Source organism: Lepidochelys kempii, chromosome 2, assembly GCF_965140285.1.
Source record: "Lepidochelys kempii isolate rLepKem1 chromosome 2, rLepKem1.hap1, whole genome shotgun sequence".
NCBI classification, from domain to species: domain Eukaryota; kingdom Metazoa; phylum Chordata; order Testudines; family Cheloniidae; genus Lepidochelys; species Lepidochelys kempii.
In genome coordinates, this window is record NC_136381.1 from 108,843,638 (window position 1) to 108,853,881 (window position 10,244).

A 10,244-nucleotide genomic window follows, 5' to 3' on the forward strand; every position below is an offset into this window, starting at 1 on the left:
ACAGCCCGGCTGAGTTTCTCAAGGTGCACTCTGGGCTGAAGATTTGGCCCTAAGTTCATGTACTAAAAATACTTTCCATTTTTTCTTGAGAACAAGTTCATTTATCTGTCTCCCTACCCTCAAGAAGGCATTTATTTTAGAAACCTTTTGTTTTCATAGCACTCTAGGGATTTCCAGTTCACCTAATTTCCAGTCCACCTAAGGTTTAAAGATTAAAAAGCAGTTGTTTGTAAGTTGAAGAATTGGGTTGGTATGAATATCTGAAATTAGAAAACCTTTTTTGGCTTTTTCCATAATTTGAAAGATAGCCAAACACTGTTGTTTTGTTTTATAATAAAAAGTGAGATTTTTAAATTGAGTGGCAAGTGTCAGCCATGAGTAAGTTCTTATGGCTGAGTTATAAACCCCAAAACATGTTTATAATGGAAATGTTGACACACCCTTGACTGTAGCTAGCTACTACTACTAGCATACTGCATGTAAACCTCTCAGTTTAAAATCCAGGTAGAGACTGGCATTGTCCTGTACGTTCCAAAGCCAGTGTGAGATGTTAACTTTCTTCTCTCTCCTAGACTGCAACAAGTTTCAAAATGTACATTGAAAACTGGAACATTCAGACAGCTGCCTGGCTAAAGTGGTAAGAACAGTAAAACAGTCAATTGCTCATGAGACGCAGTTACTTTTAGGTGGTACTGTTGGCTAGTAATTCTAACTGGTGAATCTGATAAATGTACAACAGCCTCTCGGTCTCTTTCATTTCTCCCTGTGACTGTAAGAACTTGTGTGCTACAATGTTTTTGGTGCTCTGAAGTTCTTATTGCTACATGTTTGGAATGACCACATTTACTCAAGAGCAGCAAAGCCATGAGTGAGCTATACAGGTCTTCCTAAATAACATTTTTATAGCACCTCTCACTGTCCATATTTTGTCTTCGTTACCCATCTGTATTATTTTGCTAGGAGTTTATCATATTTTATCTCTCTCTCCCTTGCACTTGAAATTGATTTATTATTATTGGAGATAGGCCTGAATTGGGTCTAAACTCGTTCTCCAGTTGGAACTTTGGGAAATCTTGGGTCCTGATTCAAACTTCGTAGCCTCAATATAATCTGTTGCACAGGCACCAGTCACCACATACTTCAGGTGCCAATTTAGGTCTGTCTTTATAATATGCCAACTTGAGAAGCACAAAGTAAATTTTGTCCAACACTAGGGAATTTGATTTCAGACTGTCATCACTATGGCTTACTGTAAATAGTAATATTAATCCAAATTTTGTAGCTCAGTCCTGTCTCTGGTACTGTGAAAACAATGCTTTGGTATGTGAAAAGTCTGGTTCAAGTCAACTGATGTGACCTCCAAAATACAGGAGTTTATATACTGTTTGTCCTAACTGTTTTTGGTGTAAAAATATGGATCTGAAAAATCTGTTTCTATTGTTTTTCGTGAGTGAAGTAAACAATGTTTTTGGGTAAATAAACTACCATGATCATTTCTTAGGACCATTGCATTCTGAGTTAAAACTCAGATGTTGCAAGATTCTTAGGGTCCTGTTGCTGTGTTTCTGAACTACGCACACGGAACCATTCAGCTACGTCTTCCTTAGCTGCTAGTTTAAGTCAGCATAGGTCCATTGATTTACACTAGCTAAGGAACTGGCTGGCTGTGATGTAGGGTACGGGCAGCGGCTGATAATATTCTGCCTAAAGAATATTGAAATAGAAAAGGAACTGTGAGTATGTTGCTTTCAAACTCCCACCCACTCTTGAATATCAGTCAAGTTTCTCAGGATACATACAGAGTTCTAGATGGGAAAATGCTGGCATGGTAAATGAGAACCCGCCTTATGCCATATTATTTATGCTCTCTCTGATATATAGAGAGGGCATAAATAATATGGCATAAGGCGGGTTCTCATTTACCATGCCTATATATAAGTTTAAATTCCATGATGATTAATTAAATCGCAAGAGAATGCCTTACTCGTGCAAGTAATCCAGTTGACCCTCATGTAAATGAAGGTTTGCAGGACTGGGCCCCTGATACATAAAGGAGATCAGAAATGTATCTTTAAGATTCAAGGAGATCTGTATTGTTCAATCTGCTGTTTTCTGTTTGTTTCATTTCTTCCCAGTGTTTGCTATGACAGGGCTCCATGGTACCCCACAGCCTTAACATTTATCCTGTCAGCCCTGTGGCATGGTGTTTATCCTGGATATTACTTTACATTCATTACCGGAATCCTTATGACATTAGCATCCAGAGCAGTACGTAGCCTTTATTGTTCTCTTCAGAGGCTTATGTTAGATTACTGTAAAGCTTTCAGTGCTGGGTGTTTATATACCTTTGACATACTGAGCCATTTTCATCCCTGGTATAACACCGTTGACTGTACACGAGGGATGAATCCATGTAACACCTTTTTCTGTTGAGATGATCCTCACTGAAATGTTGATCTATACTGCAATAATTGTAGGTGCTTCCTATAATTACAACCAGCCATTGTTCCTATTGATTCAGCTGAGCAGGGACTGTGACGCTGAACTTGGCTACAGTCCTAGAGAGAGAGGTGAGGGGCTATGCAAAATGCTAGTGGTCAGTCATACACTTTGTGCATAGGTTCATTTGTCTCATAATTGACCTGGTCAGGTAGAAAGAGCCTCCATCTCATCTGTGTATTGTGATTATTCTGTGTAAAGTACAGACCTCATAGACTGGATTGAGCCAACAGTTGGCTGCAGGCTGTATAGGCATGTCTTTGTAGACCACACCAGTTTCTCCAGACTATGTACTTTCATTTTTTTAAAAAAGAAAAGCTTCTGACCTTTATGGTTGCAAAAAAAGAATTCTGAATGGGACCGCAGTGCATTGTTGACTAAATCTGCAGATAGATCACACAAAACAGTATGTCTGAGAACTTTGAACTGGCCCCATTTGTTGCAGAAGAATGTTAACTTTGGATCCTAATGATGACAATTTAATTTTACAGCATTACTAACTGTATCACTGCTGGTCATTCTAGTGGAAACATCCACTGTGAAGAGATTGGAGAGCACCATCACTTTTACCTATAGTCTGACGTTGGGTATATATCCATATCAGTTTGACTAAGTTCCATAAGTGAATAAAGCTGGCAATCAATAATAGTTACCATAATACTGTACCACAATAATACTTTGCACTTAATTTGACCCTTCCTTGTGAAGATGCATTCCACAGATTAAAACAAATACCCCCCCAAAAAAAATATTTAAAAAAACCCCTCCAAATAAACCAGCATCTGTAGAAATCCAAAATGCTTGCAGGCATAAGCAACTGCTAGAGAGTGTAACTCCTCTCTGTTGTACATTTTATAAGCAGTGGTCCGATTCATCCAAAAAAGAACAAAATTGCCAATAGATGCCCATTGGAGAGACAGCCTGGTCCAGTAGTTATAGAACTCAGGAGATCTGAGATCTATTCCCAGTTCTATCACTGACCAGCTTTGGGACCCTGGGCATGTCATTTGAGCATTTGTGTGCCTCCATTTCCTCTCCCACTTTTAATCTGTCCTGTCTATCCAAACCATAAATTCTTTGGAGCATAAGTATGTGGTATGTTGAGGCCTCTAGGTATCATTGTTATACAAATAATACAATATAAATAATAATGGATGAAGAGTTTTATAGATGTGAAGTGAGTCTGCGTGTGTTTACTAAGAAATCTAGGGTTGGGGGTTTTTTTAATCCTCTTCTCCCTGATTTGTAGATAAGGAACAATTACAGACATTACTTCCTGTCTTCAAAGTCGCTCAAGGTGGTCTATGACATTGTCACATGGTTTGTCACTCAACTGGCTGTCTGCTATACTGTTGCACCTTTTGTTATGCTGGCTGTTGAGCCCACGATTAAGTTATACAAGTAAGTTTCCTCCTTTTAACTCTTATACCTTAAACCTGTAGCCAGGGGGCTTTGTTTAATAAGCCAACCTGTCAAGGGAGCTGATTAGAATTTTGCCATCATTTGGAGGGAATCCAACAGGTTATTTAATAACATCAGGAGTGATTTCATCTGTATAACTTGATGAATTCATTTAACCATGCTAGAATAATTTTCCTTTTCTTTCTCAGTTTAGTTTAGGGTTTTTTTTTTAAATTCGTGTTTGACCTGACTTTCCATGCGTTGGCTGCTGCCCTGTTCAGAGCATCCCAGTACCAATTATTAACAAGACCAAAGGACGGGGTGGGTAGGAATGAAATTAACCTTATATTGGGAAATGTCTAGGTGAGAAAACAACTAACTTCCAGTTGTAAAATGCTCATGAGAAGGGATTCTGAATTGATCAGCAGGGCATAAAGATACATGGTTGATTCATTGTATATTAAAATAATTTTGTTGCTTTGCACTCTTATTTTATGTGCAGTTACTTCTGTAAGTATTTTAAAAATGAGATAAAAGGGTAGTTCTGAAGATTATGTATAGTGAAGCATAAAATGAGTTGAAAAGAGAGATTTGACTAAATTACTTTACTTTTCTTCCATTTTATGGTCAACCTTGTCTAACACAGAATAACAGTTTTTGGCTGAAAAAAGAGACATTCCATTACTTGATCATAAAAGACTGAAAACTATTAGTCAAAAGAGCAGCTGTGAGTGAGTCTGTTTGAGGGGTTTTGAATGCTGTCCTTTTTTATAAAAAAATGAAAATGTTTAGATAAGTTTTCTCCTTACTTAAACAAAACTATTAAAATGCCAACACCAATCTGAAGCTTGTATCAATGTTGGCAAGATTCATTCCTGGCTGCCATTTTAATGTCTCATTGTTCTGTCTTTAGCAACAGCAACAAATAAAAAAAGATAAGGGCTATCTCAGTGTAAAAATATTGAATGTGACAAACTCATGAACACTTATGAATTTGCTCAAAGCGCAAAATTTTGCCCTTTTTGCCACCAAAGGCCATTTGAGGTGACAAAATACCAACATCTTAACCTAAATTCCGTTAATAAATACTTGTAAAGAGATCGCAGTTACCATGCAATACATGCGAAGGAAAAACTGTCAGTTTTAGTTTAGCACAGCTCTGACCATAGATGGTACCTACACAACCTGCTGCCTATTAATTTCATTTGGTGACCCCTAGTTCTTGTGTTATGAGAAGTTGTAAACAACACTTCGTTATCTACTTTCTCTACACCAATCATGATTTTATAGACCTCAATCATATCTCCCCTTAGCCGTCTCTTTTCCAAGCTTAAAAGTCCCAGTCTGATTAATCTCTCCTCATATGGAAGCTGTTCTATACCCCTAATCATTTTTGTTGCCCTTTTCTGAACCTTTTCCAGCTCCAATATATCTTTTTTTAGATGGGGCTTCTACATCTGCACACACTATTCAAGATGTGGGCGTACCATGGATTTGTATAGAGGCAACATGATATGGAGGCACTGGGTCGCGGTGGCTCTGACCAGCATCACCAACCTGTCCGTTAAAGTCCTGTCAGCGGTGCTGCTGAGTTAAGGCAGGATAGCTCCTACCTGTTCAGACACCGTGCTGCGCCCCAGAAGTGGCCAGCGGCGGGTCCGGCTCCTAGGCGGGGGGGAGGGAAAGGGGGCACGGGGCTGTGTGTGCTGCCCCTACCCCGAGCACTGGCTCTGCACTGAGCTGAGGGGGTCGGTGCCTACGGGCGAGAGCCACACGGAGCTGCTTGCGTGCCTCCGCCTAGGGGCTGGACTTGCTGCTGGCTGCTTCTGGGGCGCAGAGCGGTCCGCAGTGCCAGGATAGGCAGGAAACCTGCCTTAGCACCCCTGCTGTGCCACTGACTGGGAGTTGCCTGAGGTAAGCCCGCACCCCAACCCGTGACCCAATCCCCTGCCCCAGCTTTGAGCCCCCCCAAACACAGAGCCCCCTCCTGAACCCCAAACCCCTCATCCCTGGCCCCACCTCAGAGTCTGCACCCAGAGCCCTGACCCGCACTCAGAGCCCAACCCCCTGCCCCAGCCCAGAGCTCCCTCCCACACCCTGAACCACTCATTCCCAGACCCAGCCCTGAGCCCCTCCCACACCCTAAACCCCTCATCCCCAGCTCTGTTGGGTCATGGGTATTAACAATTTTCTTCAGCTGGGTTGCCAGAAAAAAAGTTTGAAAACCACCGCTCTAGATCCTGCATTTGCAATCAGTCCAAGGGAAATCCCTCCGACTACACAGTTTAACCCTGTTTAAGCTTTGCCATGAAACAGATTGCCTTGGGAAATAGCTTCTATTGCCTCCAGTTATCTCACTCCATGAAGGGGCTTAATTGCTTCTTTCCTTTAGCCCTGAAGAAGGGTAATTACCCACCTATTGACTTTAATCAGGTCTGTGATTGATCCGTGGATCAAAGACAGCTGGATGGTAGCCATTAACACCTCCCAGTATAACAGTCTTTTAAATCTTGCACTCCCCACTGGATCCCCCACATGTTCAATTCATTATCCAGAGAAGCATATTATTATATTTTTAAGGTCAGGCTTGACAAAGCCCTGGCTGGGATGATTTAGCTGGAGATTGTTCCTGCTTTGAGCAGGGGGTTGGACAAGATGACCTCCTGAGGTCCCTTCCAACCCTGATATTCTATGATTCTATGATTTCTGTGTGTTTCACTGCCTGAGCATAGGAAGGTAATGTATGAATTCATGGGATTTTCAAACAAGGCGACTTGAGCTGAGTGCAAGGTGACTGTGTGCCTTTGGAGTAGGACATTGTGGACACGTCTGTGGGTTCAGGCACCTTCCAGGGATTTTAGAACTATGAGGGAAGGAACATAGCAGGGGCACTGAAAAGTTAGGCCATTCCAGGATGGTCAGGTACTGAGTGCTAAGTGGTCAGGTGCTGGACCCATGCACAGCTCCCTGGCCTTCCTCAACCCATATGCTATGGGCCCACCAAAATAGGTATCCCATTTTCCATTTTAACTAGCTGTTGACCCTGAACACTATCAGTTATAGAAGTAAATATAGGGAAGATGTCTTTACTTTATTTAACATTGTGCCATTGTCTCTCCGATCATGATGTATTTTATGATGATGATTATATTTTATTATTTTATTAATGATCAGCAAATCTAAAAAATGTTCAGAGTTTTAATTAATTTCAGATAAGCAACCAGAAGTTTGACTGGAAACTCTTCTGTCCTTCAGTTGCTGGTGCCATTTTTTCAGGCACAAGTTGTACTTGCACAAAAGGGAGGCTTTCTGAGAATGTATCCCTGTATATTCTTGAACAGTGGGAGATAAGCTGAGAAGGCCAGGGTTGGGTTTCTCAAACCATAATCATGGGTAGTACACCTCTGAGTCCATTTCACCTGAATTGTCAAAGTTTGGGGCTAGGGATTGGGAAAAGGGTTCTTGGTTTGGCCCCTTGTCTGATGTTACAATATACGGGAAAATACTGGCCCTGTTGAAATCCATGCCAAACTTCCATTGACTTCAGTGGGTTGGATGTCGCCATATTATAGTGTGACATACTGCTGTAAAATCCTTGTAAAATCCCAGGGCATAAAAGCCTGTCATGTATATGACTATCAGGTGCTTTGTTTTATGTCTAAACCTCTTGAATCAGATGGAGCTGGTTGTAGTGCTGAACTAATACAATTTGTAGCATTCATATGTTACTAACAAGCCTGTTATCTCTTTCTCTTTTCGTTGCTAGGTCAATGTACTTTCACATGCACATTCTAAGCCTCCTGCTGCTGCTGGTCCTACCAATCAAACCTCAAGACCACGCCATGAGGCAGCTTCAGAATCAAGTGACACACAGCTCTGTTAAACACAAGAAAGAAAAATGATACCTCAAAGAAAAACCACTGATATTGGGAAGTGAAGTGTCATACCAAAAACAAAAGGGAGAAAATAAAAAGATAATGGCATTGTTATTGCTTAATTTAAAACGCTTTGGAAAGGACAGACTGGAGCTTGGTGGACTGTATTCCAGATGACCCAGTAACAAAGATTTACAGGCTTGAGGAGCAGTGCTTCTGATTTTATAAATACAGGGACTATTTTTATGGCGTGTTTTTATATATTTAATTTTCTTCACATGTACAGATGTTTTTGATCTTTTACAGAAATGTACATTTGATAAACAAAAATTTTGAGATTAAGAAACTAATCATTTAAAAAAAAAACTAGCAAGAGTCAGCTCAGCAGCTTAGCAGACGGGTGTTCTAGGCTTCTGAGTCTTTGGCTTCCTATCCTGGCTATGGCCAGAGGGGCTCCGGGGTGTAGAACCACAGAACCTTGGCTCCTGAGACTGTTGGCATTGACTCCAGCGGAGGAGGAGGGCCAAAGCGCAGGGTGCAAGTGCTTCCCATGTGGTCCTGAACCAGGGACCTGCTGCCCGAGTTCAGCAGTTTGGAGACTCCTAATTGCTCTCAGTGACACCTGCTGGTGTGAGGGCAAATTAGTGACTTGGAAACCATTCAAGTAGATTTCTGTGAACATCGGCCACTGGATTGGCCAAACTAAAATATAAAAAATAAATAAATTATATATATTAAAAAAAGAAAAAATCAAAATATCCTATCCTATGATATGCAGATTGAAACTTCTCTAGCTGAGGCTACGTCTATACTACAAGTGCTCCAATGGCACAGCTACAGCACTGCAGCTAACTGCTGTAGTGTAGGTACTTGCTACAGCGACGGAAGGGGGTTTCCACTGCTGTAGTGAATACAGCCCCTTGGGAGGCAGTAGCTAGGTTGACAGAAGAATTCTGCTGTCAACATAGTGGTGTCTACAGCAGGGTTAGGTCGTCATAATTACGTCTCTCAAGGGTGTGGATTTTTCACATCCTTGAGTGACATAGCTAGGTTGACCTAAGTTTTAGGTTTAGACCAGGCCTGAGAGACAAAGATAATTGGGATGTGACTGATGTTCAGCACTACCCTGCAGCTTTGGAGTGATATGTTTTGATGTGATACTTTTATCATCAATATAATGTAGCAATAGGGAAACCTTGCAGATTTAGTGCTTTAAAACTGTCAGTCACAGATCAAAAGCTGGAGGAAGGGTTGGGAATAGATCAACTTGTTTCTCATAATATTATGTATTGGCAAGTAGGAATTTTGTTCACACAAGGATAACAATCCATTAAAAATAAAATTAAAAGAGAACTATACAAGAGAAGGATTGTGATATGATCAAGGGACTGAGAATCAGCAGCTCTGCTTCTGACTCACTGTGTGATCTTGGGCAAGTCACTTAACCTTCTTATGTTTCAGTTTCCCCTTCTGTAAAATGGGGATAATAATACTTACCTACCTCGCAGGAGTGTTGTGAGGTTCCATTAACGTTTACACAGCGCTTTAAGAGAACAGGATAAAAAGTGCTATGTAAGTTTAAAAACTAAATCTAGTCAGAGAGGACCTCTTAAAGGAACACATGAAAATGTGCACCAAATAATTCTGTAAATATTTTTAAATGTTTTCTAAGTTGGTTTTCTTAGAATCATTTAGAAATGAAGCAGTTCCCTTACATACCATTGATTTTCTTAATCTGTCTGAAGTGTAAATGAACAAAGAGTCTACCACATTTATTTTATTTTAGTTTTTGTATCAGAATAAATTCAAATTTTGCAGAATCCCTTCTTTGGGGAGAAAAATGTAAGAAACCAAAACTGAACAATGTAAACAGTTACACTTTGTTTCTTGATGGACTGATTTTGCTTTTCTCCCCTCCACCACCATCTTCCAAATCCCCAACAGCCTTTTAGCGTAGTGTCTATTTCATGGGAAAGTTTATTTGGTGATTTCTTTTGGAGAAGAGATGGATTACTAAGATTGGTCTGAATAAACGAACTGTTTTTTGTCACTGTGTGGCCTTATTAATGGGAGGGAAGTATGAAAATCTGGAGAGAATGGGCCTGTGTCTCCTGGAGCAAGGTGAAAGATCATTACAGATACGGTGGGAACTAATCACATCTCTCAGTCTCGCATTTTACAAACACAGCGAGGTTCAGATGCTGCTGCTATTGAAATCCATGCTAAAAACTCCCATTTATTTCAATGGGAGCAGGATTCATCCCTAAATTGGTTTATTTTTTGTCATTTTTTTTGTTCTGTTTTTCAGTATTACATCTGTTTATTTAAGAACTTGCTGTGACATTTCTGTGGTGTGGTGAATCTATTCCTACATAGCTAGATCAGACCCCTACAGGAATTAGGATGTTCTCCTTGCAAAGTTTCCTCGGCATTCTTCTGTCAGGGAGGGGGTGACATTTGTGGAAGTAA

General features: G+C 40.6%; 1 protein-coding gene across 1 annotated transcript in view; it reads left to right on the forward strand.

Annotated features, from left to right (window-relative positions):
- Positions 1 to 9,825, forward strand: part of MBOAT1 (membrane bound glycerophospholipid O-acyltransferase 1) — a 91,710-nt gene extending 81,885 nt beyond the window's left edge. The window contains exons 10-13 of the mRNA XM_073331898.2: positions 573 to 637; positions 2,136 to 2,268; positions 3,749 to 3,900; positions 7,667 to 9,825. Of these exons, the coding sequence (XP_073187999.1) occupies positions 573 to 637; positions 2,136 to 2,268; positions 3,749 to 3,900; positions 7,667 to 7,802 (486 nt within the window). The 3' untranslated portion in view covers positions 7,803 to 9,825. The remainder of the gene's footprint in view (positions 1 to 572; positions 638 to 2,135; positions 2,269 to 3,748; positions 3,901 to 7,666) is intronic.
- The last annotated feature ends 419 nt before the right edge of the window (positions 9,826 to 10,244 follow it).